We start from the raw sequence: 17,024 nt of genomic DNA on the forward strand, positions 1-17,024 counted from the left end.
TATTTCAACACTTTTTTAATTTAGTAGGAGAAATACTATAGAATAGTCCTGTTTTCAGTAGGGCTGCTTTGATATTTTCATGTGTATTTTTAGGCTTCCAATCTGTATTCCTTGATATTTTTGTTTCTTTCTAAAATTATTTTTGAAATTCACAATTTATATTTTAAAATAGTTTTTCTTAGTAATACTATGAAAAACTGCAATAAGTAGCCTTAGATTTTATCTAAAGAGGATTTTTTCCCCCAAATATGGATTCACGTTAACTATATAAACACTTTTTATTAAATTAGTTCAAATTTTCAAACACAGGAATATATCATTATTTATTATATAAGATTATTTTACATTAAAGTTTGATTTCTAGTGCATACCTTTAAAAATCACAGGTTATAAGAACTTGATCTTTGTTCTAATTGTGGCAAATTTCCTTCTGCTTTAGTCATAGAAAGTTTAAGGATTAAATTAGGTGTTCATTTTTCTAGGTTTTGTCACATTCTAGGTTCCTGAGAGTTTGCAGGAGAAGGTTCAGATATTGAAAAATTCTTCCAACACTTCAGAATTTAATGCAGTATTTTAACCAAGAAGTTGTATTTTAATATCTCATATTAATTTTCAACTATTTCTGTGCCATGGGCTGAAAAATTTCATATTCTGAACCTGCAGCTGATAATCAGTTTGTAACTGAATACACTGAAGAGATGAGGGCAGGAGAAAAAAAAACCAAAAACATTTGGAATATGTGAGACCTCCACTTGGACTACTGTATCCATTTCTGAGGTTTCCAGTACAACAGGAACAAAGACCTGTTAGAGCAGGTCCAGAGGAAATTAACAAATATGATCAGAGGGCTGGAACACCTCTGCTGTACAAAAAAGGCTGAGAAGATTTGGGCTGTTCAACCTGAAGAAAGGAACGCTTCCGGAAGACCTTATTGTGACCTTTCAATATATAAAATATAGAAGAAATATATAGAGCAGCTTTTTATCAAGGTCTGTAGTGACGGGATAAGAGGGGACAATTTTAAACTGAAAGAGGCTAAATTTAGATTGGGCATAAAGCAGATATTTCTTAAAATGTGTGCTGTGAGTCCCTGGAACAGGCTGCCGAGAGAACTTGATGCAACACCCCTGGAAGTGTTCCAAGGTCAGGTTAAACAGGACTTTGAATAACCTGGTCTAATTGAGTACGTCCCTTCTCATTGCAGTATGGGAGGACTAGATGATCTTTGGAGGTACCTTCCACCACAAACCATTCTATGATGCTAGTGGAAGATATCCTTACCTATGACTGGAGGTTGGACTAGAAAATTTGTAAAGGTCCTTCTGACTTCTACCATTCTATGATTCTATTATTTACTAATACTGTAAAGAACCTTGGATTTTAAGTGTGAAACGAGTATAGCATAGTCAGATTTGCATATCAGTTATTTTCACCTCTAGTTTTGACATAGCTCTAATCCAAAAAAATCACATCACTTGTTTTCTTCTTATTTTCTGCCATTGAACATGTCTAAGTTCTCTGAATTACATAGCTTTAAATAAGATTCAAAACCCCTCTGATTTCTTCAATTATATAATGAAACATAAGCAGGAAAAGAAAGAACTTCCACCAGTATTTACTGAGAATTAAAACTGATAACAGGGTTAATCTTTATCACAGTATTTGTTTACATAGTCTGTAATAACAAATGGGATTTAATCAAATCCCAAATTAGTGTGTGACTTCAATTTCTGTTTTTCACTTGATCCCTGCTCTTAAAGTGAATCAAACTGAAGCTGTGAAACACAATATTCCTAAGCAATAAGTTTTTCAGAAAACATATCTTGAGTTCAGGGAGGGCTAAACTATTACAAGGATTAGATGGTGTTCCCTCAAAAACTGAGCATCTTATCTTGAAATTATGTGGAGCCCACTTGGCCTTATTATACAGATGGACGTATTACACAATCAAGTTATATCTGAGGTGTCATCAAGTCACTAGACATTTTACAAGTTAAAAGAAAAAATATAAAATAAAAAAATTAACCCATTATCTTCAAGAGACAATGTTGCAAGATTTCATTGTGGAAATTAATACTCTTGCCAGAAATCACATAAAAATATTTTCAAAACAAGCTCATTTTGTTAACAGTCAATTGAATGTGAAATTTTTGTTCATATTAAGTGCCACCACGAAAGTCTACTTCTTCCAGATTATTTTCTTGCTAATACTTTATGCATATTTTGGTTTTACATTTTTTATTCCTAGTGAGATGGTAATTCAGTTTTATACATGATTTTACAGATTTTTAAATGGCCTTCTGAAAAAGAAAACTAAATTTAAAACAACTTTAGGATTAATTCACAACTATTACCTGAGCAATGAGGAAGAGATCCACTCCAGTGTCCATTTAACTGACATGTGCGAGATGACTGCCCTAACAGGGACCGTCTCCCTGTGCAGCTATAATGAACAGTAGAACCAAAGGTGTATTTATCTCCAGACAGGACTGCGTTAGGAGGAACTCCAGGATGTCCACAGTCAATCACTACAATGCATAATTATTGGAGATGAAATAAGGTTATTATCACTGATCACTGATCAAACAGTTTGTAGTTTTCATTTTCATAACTGCACACATAAACTTTGTGAAGGGGTTACCATTTTTAGGGTTGGGGGGAAAGGGGAACATCATGGGATTAGAATGCAAAATATGTGTCTAACCAAAAGCTGTGAGAGAAATGTTTGGAGATGTCAAAAAACGGTATTTCAGATACAGATATTGATGTTCAAAACCACTCATTCACTAAGTTGATCTTTATGGCATGAACCTACACACACACAAAAACATACATTCATGCTTGTACTCTTCAGAGAAAAATTACAGGAACACCGTATCTGCCAAAGTCACTGCTGTGGTAGAGAATATGCAGAACTTCATCTCTCTTTTAATAAAGAAGAGCAAGGAGTTAATTTAAAAGCAAGCTAAATAAATCAAGTTTGGGAAATGCACAGTTAAAATTCATAAACCAAATTCACTATGTAACCAAACTGAATCTAGGCCTGATGTTTGACTTCTTTTTATCTTACACCTGTCCATGTCATGTAGATTATCTTGGCCAGAGATAGTTGTATTTATGTACCAAGAAACCCACAAATTAGAGCTGCAAATATCAGTGTAGTAGAACAGGCAGCTAAATCATACAACTGTAATTTTTATCAAAACTTCATTGTATTAAATACTATTTTCAGCAGGACTTTTTTATTAAAGAAAAATCCAGATCAGAAGCCTGATCAGGGTTAAGCATATGTTCAATTCCATGGCATTTCAGATAAATGCAACCGTACAATGATTGTACAATACAGCATAAGACCAAAATCATGACAATTTGTCTTTCTTAAATGGTTATTTTTGGTCTTAGAGCTTTAATTTATATGTATATACATTTATATATATATATATATATATATATACACACTGATTTGCATTTAATGACACTTTCTCCCAAAGGTCCAACTTTCATGGTGCAGAACCTTCCTGACAGGAGCACAAAGGATTTAGGAATGTGGTAACTTATTGACTGACTTTGATTCCTACCTAGTCTCACTGACCCTGTGACCATTCTGCAGGCTTTGAGGACTTTGAGTAAAATGGCCAGAATAGTCACCTATGCATAACAAGCACTTGTTGTCAGCATGTTATTTTTTTAATCACTTGCTTCTAACTAAAATCTACTATCAGTTATGGATGATTGCTGAGAATGAAAACTTAGAACGTTGTTAATAAAAAGGCGTGTTGGTCATGCAGGCTTCAACAAAAAGAGACCTTTTTCTTGTGAAAAACATTCACAGTTTTTCAGAATATTTTATTATCTGGAGAGTTCTTGATGGATTCTTTTGCCCTACTCAGATGTCATACAGGACACAGTTAATTTCATACTGGTGCCTTACAGTTTCCAGCTTTGGGCTTTCATATACACACTTTTCTGTTTACACCTATGTCTAGAGGACTTGGATCCCTAATAATTGACTTAAAAAGTTATAGCACCCTTAATATTACCCTTAACTTGATTATGCATTTTACAAAATTTGATTTGATATTCATGTTTTTGGGGTGGGATTTCATATGAAAAGTTGATTGAATTTCTTTTTTTTTTCCCCTAGTACTAATTCATTTCTTCCTTTCTATTTTACCACCCTCATTGGAAAAAAAAAATCTTCTCTCTATCTAATATAAATGAACCCTTTTTAGGTTAAACCACTACCCCTTGTGCTATCCATACATGCCATTTTAAAAAGTCCCATTCCAGCAATAATTTGCAAAACACTCCAGAAGCTCTTAAAAAAAGGCTCTTAAAAAGTTTTGTTAAGCTTATGATTAAAAAATATTATGGATGCCACTAAGATAGAATTCACTGACCCCTCTATATAAATGACAGAAATAAAGCAGAAGATGCCCTTTTCAAAAGTACATATAGCACTTTTACTCCCAAAGCTCTTTTAAAAAAAGAGTAAAGGCTGTATTATTAAATTACTTGTGACAAATGAGATAAAAATGACTAAGAGATTAAAATACAAATGTAGAAAGAAGAAATCTTTGCAAGTTTACCTTTAAATTAATTTCTCTTTGGAGATAATTTACTATTAAGCAAATTTGTCTTTCTGAAAGGGTAATGCTGCCTTTAAATTTAATGTGAAACCAACAGACACTTTGTTTTAACTGTGACTTGTAATCAAGCTACTTATTCCATCAAAGAAAGGGACAAGTTCCATAACTGAAAGTTTTAGCAATATAAGAAAATAGAAAAAGTTTATTTTTTTCCTATTTTTAGAGAGATAATAGTAGAACTAGTGAAGCCTCCTAAGAACAAATATCTACAATATTGCAAATATCAGTCCATGATTCCTGAATAAGGAACCTTTAGACTGTTTTCCCTTTAATCCCTAGAATAAAGGCCTTTCTCAGTGAAAAACATTGATCCTAAACCAAACCCTTTTCACAGACTAATAGAACCAGGTAAATCAGCTGTTGCAGCCAATTAAAAACATAAGAAACATCTCTGGCTATATCTGCATCACAGTTAGAAAGTTGTTCATGAAAAGCCAGAATAAAAATAACTTACTTCTGTTAATCCACTTCCCTTAGTGAATAGGTTGCATATGAGTATGATGTTCAGGTACATCTATTAGTGTGGTAAACTGAGGACATTGTCCAGAGGACATGTTAGGTGTTCTACAGTGCTATTACTCCTTGTATCTTTATAGATAGTCTGATCTTTCTGTTTTCCCAAGAGAAGTCCAGAAACTACTGTCCTAAGTCAATAATTGCATACTGTAGGTTTTAAGTTTCGGTGTGATAAGAGCTCTGTGGCCAATGGAAGCCACATATTGGTGAATTCAACGGACAGGTTTTGACCTTGTATCCCTGCTATCAGGAACTATTAGGCTGGAGCATTCAGAGATGTTTGTTTTGGCTACTGCATTTAATAAGCTATTTGCTACATACAATAACAATGTAACTGCTACTTCAGCAACTGCTGAGACCCTCCATCAGTACTGCACACACACACACACGTATATAAATATGATTATCGTAATTGCTGTCATGAGACTGATGGAAATGTTGTGTAAAATAATACCTAGTCTATCCACATTCTTTGTAGAAGCAAACTCATTATCTACTTACTAATACATTCAGGTAGAGGTTTGTCCCAGTGGCCATTTGGTTGACAAATTAAAACTGAAGAGCCAAATAAAAAATATCCAGGATTGCAGTCATAAAATACCACTGTGCCATACGTGAAATTTCCATGTTCGATTTTACTTTCTCTTATAGAATTTGCAGGAATTCCAGGATCAGAACAATTGACCACTAGAAAGAAAAAGAGCACAGGCTTGAGAGTCATACAAATATGGTCTCCTAAAGTGGTCTCCTCTTCTTTGTACAAGAAATATCCATTGTGTTGATATCCTGGTTTTATATACCCTAACTTATTATATAATGATAGTGAATTTGGAAGAAGATGTGAAACAGTGAGACACTAAAGCCAGAAGATGTTAAACCCAGCACAAATAAAAGGAAATGCTTCTTTACAGTGTGATGATACTGTAAAATTATTGGCCACTAAAAGTGACTGAACATACCAATAAAATGAATTTATATTCTTACCTTTACATACACTATTGTCCACAAATAGAAACCTATTTTGGTGCTAGATGTTCCTTTGGTCTAACTCACACAGAAATGCAAACATACATATGTTCCTATACTAACATTTTGATAATGGGTCATCTTTAAGACAGGTGGTTTGAGCTAAAGGGCTCATGGTCAGTTAGGTAAGATGTGGCGAATCTGATAGAATAAGAACATATCCCTACAAGTGGGCATGAGCTTTTAAAAATAGAGGCTAAATTTAATGGTTAAGAATACTGATGAATTTTTTGAGTTCTTAGCTACCTTTAAATTTATATTTTTGAAAACTTCTGAAGATGGATTTTTTTTTCCCCTTTTGTGCCTTATATCTATCTGTGAGTTCAGGATAATAGAGAGATGCTCCAGTCCCTTAACCACCTTCGTAGCCCTCCATTGGACCCACTCCAGGTTCCCCAGATGTGCTTCACCATGGCTGAGTGGAGGGACAGGATCACCTCCCTCGACCTGCTGGCGATGCTCTTCCTAATGCAGCCCAGGACAACACTGGCGTTCATGGCCGCACAGGCACACTGCTGGGCTCATGGAAAGTTTGTTGTCTACCAGGACGCCTAGGTCCGTCTCTGCAGAGCTGCTTTCCAGAAGGGCACCCCCAGCCTGTACTGGTGCATGGGGTTACTGGGGTTACTCTTCCACAGGTGTAGGACCCTGCATTCACATTTGTTGGATTTCAGAGGTAAATGTGCATGGATGTGTGTATATAAAATTATCAAAATATGCTGAAAAGCTCTGTAATCTGCAAAGGAAAAACGTTATTGCCAGGTACAATTCAAGATCATTTTTCCCACCTAAATCACTCATTGTAGTCATTTTATGGCTCATGTCCTCTCTAGCCACTATTGTAAATGTTGTAGTCTGCTTGTGTGCTTCTTCTAGTAGTTCTCAAATATTGGTACACTAGGCCTAGACAACATGCTTTTTCTGAGGACAGAAATAGCTTTCTGCTTGTATTTGACTTCTTTAACAGTAAATGATAGAACAATTTGTTAGTTAAATTGATGGGTAATATTGATATTTTTTTTTCTTGGAGGAAAATCTGAGCTACATTTCTGTCTTTTTCTTTCCCCCACAAGGATCACTGAAGTCCAGCTCCTGGCCCTGCACAGGACAGCCCCAAGAATCACACCATTTGCTTGAGAATGTTGTCCATGTTCACGTTACTAAGCATGTATTTAAAGTAATGAAAATAATTTACACATTAATCAGGAGTAGTGAACACTTGAAATAAAATACAAGGAACTTTGACCATTTCAATTGTTTTCCACCATTATTATGGTTAGCTAAGAAACTAGGTATTTAGCAAAGTTGTAAACAATATAAAAACTATGGCAGCTGATGTGGGATCAGTAGCTCTGATCGAGGAAGCTGTGACCGGTCCAGAGAGATGGTCCCGAAAGAGATCGTCTTCCCAGGGCCCGGTGTCTTCCCTCAGCTGCTGGCTAGGAGGGCCGGTGCAGAAGCTGTCAGCTCTTTAGTGATTGTCAGCTCGTGATTTCAGCTCAGCTCTGCAGGGCAGCCTCCAGGCCAGACCAGGGAGAGAGACAAGAGGCTCATGTAGCTGTTCCGCACGAGGCAGCTTTATTAGTCCATGCTCTGGTGAAGGGGAGCCAGGGACGAGCATCTCTCTGCCCTCGCAGGGGCAGGGGGCCTTATAGGGATACAGGGGGTGGGTGTCAGAGGGTAAGGGCCAATGGGTTACAAAGGATCTGCATAGGGTCTCCCAGAGGATTCTGGGTTTGTCTTCTTCTCGCCGTAAGTGAAAGTGGTTGCCTTTCCAGGGGAGTTCTGCTGGGAGATTGAGCAATCTCCCTATCTCAGCAGACATCCCTCCAGGGCAGGGGCTGGGCATACCCCAAAAACAACAGCAAGGGCACTGCTGAATTTATATGAAAAAATTATGTGACAAAAGCAAAGTCTTCACAAAGGTGTGCAGCCTTTTCTATAAAATTGCACTTTTGGCAGTTTACAAATATGCAAGGTAACACTTTTATTATTATTATTTAACTTCAAAGCAAATAAAACAAAATCATATTCATTAGAATGGATTTCACTGCACATTGCAGACATGATTAATGATGCCCTACACAAGATTAATTCTTTTTGTTTTTAGACTCTCTTCTAAAACCAACATACAATTCCAGGACTGTGTAAAATTCCAAAGAATAACCTGGTCAACATATTTACCAATCCCTACATGCCAGTAAGTTATCAGACACTTTGACACATTACTCTGCAATACCAGAATACCAAGGTGACTGATAGCAACTGGATTGAAAATGAGATTAAGTAGGTACCCTAAACACACAGTATATGTTTAGTATTGTAAATTTAGAAAATAATATCTTCTCATCAACAAAGAGTCCCTTGAAAATTTAAGTTCTGCAAATTATTTGGCAGTATCTTGTAGGTGAAAGTGACCAAATGAAAGTGGAGAATACCTATTGGAAAGAGAATACAGTCAATAAAATTGCTATAAAAATGCAACATGATTTACTTTATGTGCAGATAAAAATATGTAGAAGCTGCAGAGAAGATGCTGAAAAACAATCATTAGAATTTCTGCATATGTACATGCAGGTTACAGCAAAAAGTACATTTTTCTAAATAAAACCAATTATTAAAAAAGCACATAAGAGATTTTAAAAAGGCAGGGGTGACAAAACCTTTCTAAAACTGCTTATGAAAACTCAAACAGAACTAATTTAATAGTATTACTTTTCTAAGTGAAAGTATTTTAATATAATATCTAGAAGCACTGAGAACCAACACAAATGGACAACGTTAATGAATTAGAATAACAATTTTTGAAGCCCAGATGCTCAGTGGAGTACCAATGGAAAGATAGAATGAAAAAAAAGTAGGTTTTCTTATGTGTCTATTAGAACTAGCTAAAAATGCAGAGAACATTATTTCAGGATTTAAGCTCTTAATTATCTCTCCATAATTTTACTTAAGTAACTTGTAGAAACAATTTTTAAAAAAGCAATATAATCTACAGACATGTAAGAAAGTTTCTCTGCAACTGTTATCCTGGCAACCTGATATAAAAAACTCATAGAATCACAAAATGTCTTTAATAATAAGATTATTGTGTTAGTTAATCAGCCTCTCTGTTAGTGAGAGAGGAATCACTTTGTCTTGACAGTGCTCCTTTACCTCTGTTTATTTTTCAGCCTTACTTTTTACACCACTTAGTAAGAAACCTGTAAATGCTGCATCCTTACCTTTGCATATTGGAGGCGGGTGGCTCCACTGCCTATTAGCTTGGCACTGTGCTTTGGTTGGTCCTTGCATAACATACCCCGTATTACATGAAAATGTCACAACATCATTGAAGTTGAAACCATTTCCACTTGTTCTTCCATAAATAGGACTGCCAGGGTGACCACAGCTGATGGCTAGCATAGCACCAATCAAAAAAAACCCAAAAAACAGAACAAGCTGTTATCACTTTCCATTATTTATTATGCAATAGATAATCATTACATAATAGTATTTTCAAGTTTTGATATTATAAGGTACTGCGTACTTTCCATGATGTATTCATGTTCAAGAACTTACTTAAATTTTTAAATAAACTTAATAGAATTTGACATGCAGTAATGAAAGCAAATGAAGAAAACTCTTCTGAAGAAGCAGGAGAAAAACAAGCACTGGATTTTCATTAACTATAGTCTAAAACTGAAAGGAAATATTTCACTATGTTAGTTCCTCAAGCATTATTTCTTACAAGTTTGTCTTAGTATCAACTCAATATTTTATCTTTGTGGCCTAAATACTTAGTGAAGCTATAAATTTATGACTATTTTTAAAAAAAAAAAGAATTGTGGGCACAGTGAAATTTTTCTTATGTTTACACAAAAACTGACTACAGAGGGTAAAGTTTATTTTCTGCACCCACAAAAACCAAATGAAAAAAAAGTAAGGAAAATCAGACACAAATTAATATTCACAAAATGATCCAAAAACATTTTGTAAATATTTTCTTCTATTTTGTAACAAACTGTTGATTTAAAAAAGGTTAATCAGTAATCAAAAAATAAAACATCACAGAATAAATGAATTAACATTGTGTACTATGACTTGGCATTAAGAGAATTTCTGCTACAAAGATAGAGCTATAGAATATTTGCAGGCAGATTAATAAAGTTTCAATACACTAATATTACTGAACCTGAAAAACAGTGGTAATTTACTTTAAAGTGCTTAGAGGAATCTCAAATTTTCCTAAATTTTAAATACAGCATTTTCTGTTATTACTCAAAGATCTTTCATGTGATGTGTTGACACACGTCATGCAAAAGAAACCTCATTAACAGAGGACAATATTCACTCAAAAGACCCCTAAAACCATAAATCAAAGTAACAGCACCTCTGTGAGGAAGAAGAAGAAAAGAAAATATAATTTGGTAAAGAAAACATTTTAATCTTCCGTGTTGACAGTGTACTTCAACAGTATTTACTAATCTAACTAGAACAGTGAAAGTAAATGTACATTAAAGATTTCCAAAAGCCACTATGGGTCATAACGCCATTTTCAAATTTGAATACTGCATTCCTAAGTCCTATCACTTTTTGAAGAAGTTTCACATCCATTACAGCAGGTAGTCAGTAGCCAAAAGATGTAGTGGAAATTTTAAGCGACAACACTTAACTTCACCTGATAGATGAATCATAGATTTTATGTGGCCACATACTTTTGAGGATCATTCAGTCCTTATCTTGTTTGATACAGATATTCCTGTAACATAAATCAGTACATGTTGCCACGCTTACTTACGCACACAGGATGGAAGCTGACCAGACCAGTTGTGATCTTGTTGACATATTCTTACAGAAGAACCAATCAACCGAAAACCAGGACTGCACTGGTAAACAACTGTGTCTCTATATCCATAATTTTCTCCTATTACTTGTCCATTGACTATAAGATCAGGAATACCACAGTGACCAGCTACATTTGTTTACAGTAAAGAAAAAAAAAAAAAGTATCAGTAAATATGCCAGAGAAATTTTAAATAAACCTCCTTAACTAAAACCAAGAAATGTTGAATATCTTGCCAGGTTTTTTATTGACTTAATTCAAAGCTTTATTTATATTAGCTTGGTGAAAACCGCAGTAATTCATTTGTACACAGATAAAAAATTACAAAAAGACGATGTAGTAAAGAGATGAATTGTCATATATATTATCAAATTTCCTTTAAAAAAAATATGAAGAATTCCTTTTTATTGTAACATGTAAAAAAAACCTATATTATTTACCTTAGTTTTATTTTGGTTATGATTAAATGAATAAGATAAGATTAAAGTATCATACATTTAACTAAATATAAAAATTCCACATAAATAAAAATAATATAAATATTTTAGATATCAATCCACATGGACACTATAAATATAGCCTCTTCACAATATAAAAAAATTAACTGGGACAATTTATTTCTGGAATTTGACTCTGTACTCTTTTCCATTCTTTCTCTCCTACTGATTCCAGTGGAATCCCAAAGAGATTAACATCCTTTGGTTGAAGGCAGTCAGCACAACAGCCGCCAAATGTCCTGCAACCAAAAATCTTTCTGTGCCTAGGCCTAATCTTCTACTCTCTATTCTCAAAATATAAGAAATACTGTATTTTCACTGTGAAGGTCATAAAGAGATATTTAGTCTAGAGAGAAGCTGGGAAAAAAACCCAAATTATTTGTAGTTACTATTTTTTGTAATGAATTCTTGAAAATGGGCACTGTGATTCAGAAAAAAATGTGGTAATGGAAAAGTCTTCTAAGAATGGTTGACTTCATGAAGACTAAGAATGGTTGACTTCATGAAGACTGTGACATATGGTAGAGAACTCACGGCAAAAAAGAAGAGTAAGACAAGCAAAAAAACCAAACAGTGTTTCAGCTAGTACTTATTAAAAACCAAACTACCAGCCACCCAAACTCCTCTGCTCTCCTTTTCTCTTCTACTTTACTTCAAATAAAGCTCACAAACAAATCTCCAAAGCATGGGATTGCTAATAAGAAAAGACATTTAGAACCAATATGGTCTGGATTGTTTTTTCCTTTGAAATTTTAGATGCTTCTAATACTCTGATGTATTTTTCTGCATTTTGCCTCATTCATTTGGGGCTAGAAACTTCCTATTAAAAAAAAGTTGAAAATCTTACATTTTCTTACAACTTGAGCTTTGTATTGTATTTCATTGTAGGAATCATTACAAAATCAGAATTTACAGTATAGGTAGTATATGAACCGCCACATATATTAAATTGATGACTGTAATTTGACTTCCGTGTATTTGGCAGGAGTCCAAATCTGATACTGTTCAGGGCTATATTATCCCTTGTTTGCTCCCTCCCTGTTTCCCTCAGTCTTATGTAAAAAATAAGCATACATGAAATTTATGTTTTCTAGGATAAGACGGTGTAACACGTTTAAAAAATTTTTGCCGGAGTATTTCTTGCTTGTCCAAGAAATTCATATTCCATTCAGCATGCAGTAGACTTTTTTGAAAATGCCCCAAAGGAACTGATTTCCCTATCCTATCATATTTCTGATTATAAACAAGACTAACCAGATGAGGAAAAAAACTAAGCTGTAAAAGATTAATTTCTATCAAAAGTGCAACCAGACAGTCTGAAGTGATTCAGACCATGCTCAAGGAAATTTTTTTCTAGTTGCATTTAATTAAAATATATGGCTTAGTTCTTAATTAAAAATTTAGTGTTGCTTTATGGCAGTTGCTTTATGGCAGAGTGGAAGCAGAATACTTTGCCAGAAAGGCCAATCTCTGTTTCCTGTGCAGAGAGAATAAAACTGAAGCAATTCAACATGCGAGGTAACTAAGATCACAGTGCAGTTTCTGCAACTGTGAGTAGACTTTACAAAACCCATACAACTTCAACAGGTGAAAATTCATTGCAAATCATCTGTATCTCTTGCAGTAAAGTCCCAGTCTCGCTCCAGAAAATTTAAAGTAATTTAAAAATTTCATCCTCTTACCCTGCTTCCTTTCACTGTCATAAACCTCTCAGACTCTAGTTTTGACTTCTTCTGACTTTTGAATTTCTCTTTTTTCTTTCTTTTTTCTTTTCTTTTGACTTTCTTCAACAACTGCTATTTACAAGGAGAAGGGTAGTGGCTGTTGCTTACCTGAAATTCAGCAAAGTATTCAACACCATTTCCCACAGCCTTTTCCTGCACAAAAGGGCAAGATACAGATTGGGTGGGTGGTCTTTAAGATGGGTAGAGAATTGGCCAACAGGCTGCACTATAAGGGTGGTGATCAATGGTTTTCACTCAGGCTGGAAGCCTATCACAAGCAGGATTTCCTAAGGATCAGTAATGGGCCCCATGATGTTGAATATCTTCCTAAATGAACTGGATGATGGGATTGAAAGCAGCCTCACCAAGTTTGCTGATGACACCAGACTGGTGGTGAGGCAGACATGTGAGAAGCAAGAGACATCTTACAGAGAGTCCTGGACAGGCTGGAGGAGCAGGCGAGCAAGAACTGTACTGTGAGGTTAACAAAAACACCTGCAAGGTTCTGCTCCTGGGATGACACAACCAAAGAGCCCAGAGCAGGCCATGATCTGTGTGGCTGGGGAACAGTGTCACTGAAAGGGACCTGGGGGTCCTGGTGGACAAGAAGCTTACCATGAGTCAGCAGTGTGTGTGGCTGCAACAGTGAAGGCAAAATGGATGCTGGGCTGCATCTGCAGAAACATTATTAGCAGTGGTAGAGATCATCCCAGTCTACTCAGTGCTTGCCAGGCTGCACATGAAAGATGCAGAGAAACACAGACAGACTGCAAAGGAGGACTATGAAAATTATCAAAGGGCTGAAAAACCTCTCCTATGAGGAAAGGCTGAAGGCATTACTTCCTGAAGAAGAGAAGGCTCGGGCGGGGCCTCATCACAGTGTTCCAGTACTTAGAGGGTGGCTACAAAGATAATGGTGTCTCTCTTCACACTGAGTCACATGGAGAGGACAAGGGGCAATGGGTGCAAGGTGCACGTGGAAAGGTTCCATAATGAGATAAAAAAGAATTCTTTTGACAGTAAGAACAAGCATTCCCTGGAACAACCTATCCAGCCAGGAATGTGATGGGAGTCCACATCACTGGATGTTTCCAAAATGTGACTAAACAGGTTTGTTAGATAATCCCATCTCAGCTTCCTTTGCCACAAAATGTTGGATCAGATGATTTTTCAAATTCCCTTCCAACTTGGGCTGTTCTGATTCTATTACTTCAAGTCCCTCTGTCTTGATTATTTCTTCCTACTCTGCGTAACAGTTATATCTTTGGAGCACCAACTATATTGCATGACCAATTGTGAAGTTCTCACTACTAGTAATGAAAGATATTTTTGAAACAGTAGAGCCTAATTCTATCCCTGTGTAAGATTTCTAAACTGAAAAAGAAATAAATCTGAATGCATGAAGAATACTATAAAGCTGTGTTATAAAACTGTAGTTCTATCATAGCAGAATTCTAAATCAATCGGTGAAAGCGTTAAGGAATTAAATATCATTTAAAAGCAGAATATACCAGGCTTTTGACACACTTTTTATCTCAAATATAAAAAGAAATTTAAAAAAAAAAATAAACAAACCTTGGGGATTTGCAGGGTTTTTTGCCATTTTACTCTGCTTTTTATGGCAAGTTTAGTGTGACTTAGGGATATAAAAAACCTCATTAAAACGAAACCAAACAAAAAAAAAGAGGGAAAAAACCACCAAAACCAAAACAATCCAACACCCCAAAATGATGGGTTCAGTATTATTTGTTTGATTTTCAAATAAAATAATTGACATATGTCATGTAGGTGCATGTGGTAAGCAGTTCACTATGTTTGCTATGAAAAGTGTATATAATGGTATACATAGTTCCTGTTAAGAGAACATTAGAGAACTTTACTGGAATTTCCACTGATTCATGCAGCTGAGTAAATTCCCTAAGATCCAACAGAGACTCATTAATATTTTCCAGAACTTTTATTCTTTTATTTTCCCACTGTATTTCACACATCGATACAGATGTTTTCTGCCAGAGAAAATAAAGACCTCAACTTATAGTAGTTGCTATCATTACTTCTCCAACATCAAGGGAAAAAAAAAAAAGGCATAGAGGAAGAAAAACCCAAACAACTCCCTGTCCTGGGTTGAGGTGTATTCTATTACCATCCTCATGAGCTGTGGAAATCAGGTGGGCCAGTGTTTCCTTGCCTCCTCCCCCCAGACTATCTTTCTGTTAATGGCCCATCATTATCCTGCTGCATGACTCAGAGATAACTCCCTCCAGACCATCTTCTGTTAACGAGCCTAATCAACACCTGGCCTCATGACTCATTACCCTATTGTGAGATGCTCCACCCAGAGGGAGGAACCAAGCATCCCATCGTGGATATAATCTGGGACTCTGAACACCAGAGACACTCTTTCCACTGGATTTCCAGAGGACAGGAGCCCCACAGCCACCACTGGACTTTCTGAGGAAGAGCAGACCCCTTCTATTACAGGATCACCACTTCAGAGGACTGCTACCACCACCCTGCCTAACAGGGACTCAGGTTGTATCTTGACTCTGTCAGTGCTTTCTTTTGCTTTCTTTTCCTTTTCTTTAATTTCCATTAAATTGTTATTCTGACTTGGTGCCTCCCACTGGTTTGTTTTCAAACTAGCACACTCCCAAACAAAAACTATCACCGTCAACACCTTTATTTGAATGAATAATATTACTTAATTTCTCTTCAATTCTATTCTGGATTTGTTGCATTTCTTCTAAAAGTAAGGTGTTTATTTATTTTTATCATTAATTTTAGTAGAATTCTTACCTTTAACATTTTTCTATTAAGCTACCTAAGAAAATAATTCCAAGATGTTCATTATACATTAAGGACATGCTCATATTTATTACTGTATATTCTGGTAGTTTTTATGATCAATTCTGATAGCAATTGTTTCTCAGGACTTTCATTGCAACTCTTATTATAAGGGCTTTGTGACAAATAAGTATAGTCTAATATCCTAGTAGTAAATAGCTGACTTCACACTAAATTAGAATTCTAGACTTCTTTAGGCTAAAATATTCTAGACTATTTTCATTACCACTTTGTCCATTGTCAATATCTCTCTTTTGGTGCTGTACCATAAGACCAGGTCAATTTTTTTCTATGACATGGATATAAAAGACCTATGTAGCAGTTCTATGAATCCAGATGAGACCCCTGGGTCTTAATGTAACTTGTAATACTGAATCAAAAGATGCCACTTTTGCAAAGACAAGTGAAAGCTGCAAAAAAAGATATTAAAAGAGACTAAATGTGAAGGTTTTACTGTGTAGCAGATTTGAGAGGGGAAATAAGCAATATAACATTCTCAATTTCCAGTCTAGAAAAACTTGAGAAGAATAATTGCATGAAATATTATTAAAAAACAAAATTAGTCAAAGAGTGGGAATAAAGGATATTAATAACCTGTGAGCACCAAATAAATTACCTAATTTGACATGAAATCCAGCTCTAGCAATGAAGAATGAGCATAATAACTTTGTGTCAGAACCTTTGAAACCATAGATGTAAATGAGGTTTCTTTTCTGCAGGTTGTTTTATGAGATGAAAAGAGTAAGAATAAATGAATACAGAATCTTTACATTAAATGGCAAAAACATGCCTATGCTTATTTTAGTTGTCAGTAGTGTCAAACATGAGCACAGTAGTGAAAAAAATCTACATACCAATGTATTATTGAAAACAGAGATTTATGTTATTTATTATTCAACAAAGTTAATTAACCCATCAAGATGACCTCAGCTGAAAAGGGAAG

At 35.3% G+C, this 17,024-nt stretch overlaps 1 protein-coding gene across 3 annotated transcripts in view; it reads right to left on the bottom strand.

The window, feature by feature from the left end:
• The window catches only part of CSMD3 (CUB and Sushi multiple domains 3), a 613,476-nt gene that overhangs the window by 44,678 nt on the left and 551,774 nt on the right, over positions 1-17,024 (bottom strand). For all 3 annotated transcript variants that reach the window (XM_069006042.1, XM_069006041.1, XM_069006040.1), the window contains 4 exons: positions 10,972-11,145; positions 9,416-9,589; positions 5,667-5,852; positions 2,355-2,528 (listed from right to left, as the gene is read on the bottom strand). In XM_069006042.1, the coding sequence (XP_068862143.1) occupies positions 2,355-2,528; positions 5,667-5,852; positions 9,416-9,589; positions 10,972-11,145 (708 nt within the window). The remainder of the gene's footprint in view (positions 1-2,354; positions 2,529-5,666; positions 5,853-9,415; positions 9,590-10,971; positions 11,146-17,024) is intronic.

This window comes from Aphelocoma coerulescens, chromosome 2, assembly GCF_041296385.1.
Source record: "Aphelocoma coerulescens isolate FSJ_1873_10779 chromosome 2, UR_Acoe_1.0, whole genome shotgun sequence".
Lineage (NCBI taxonomy): Eukaryota > Metazoa > Chordata > Aves > Passeriformes > Corvidae > Aphelocoma > Aphelocoma coerulescens.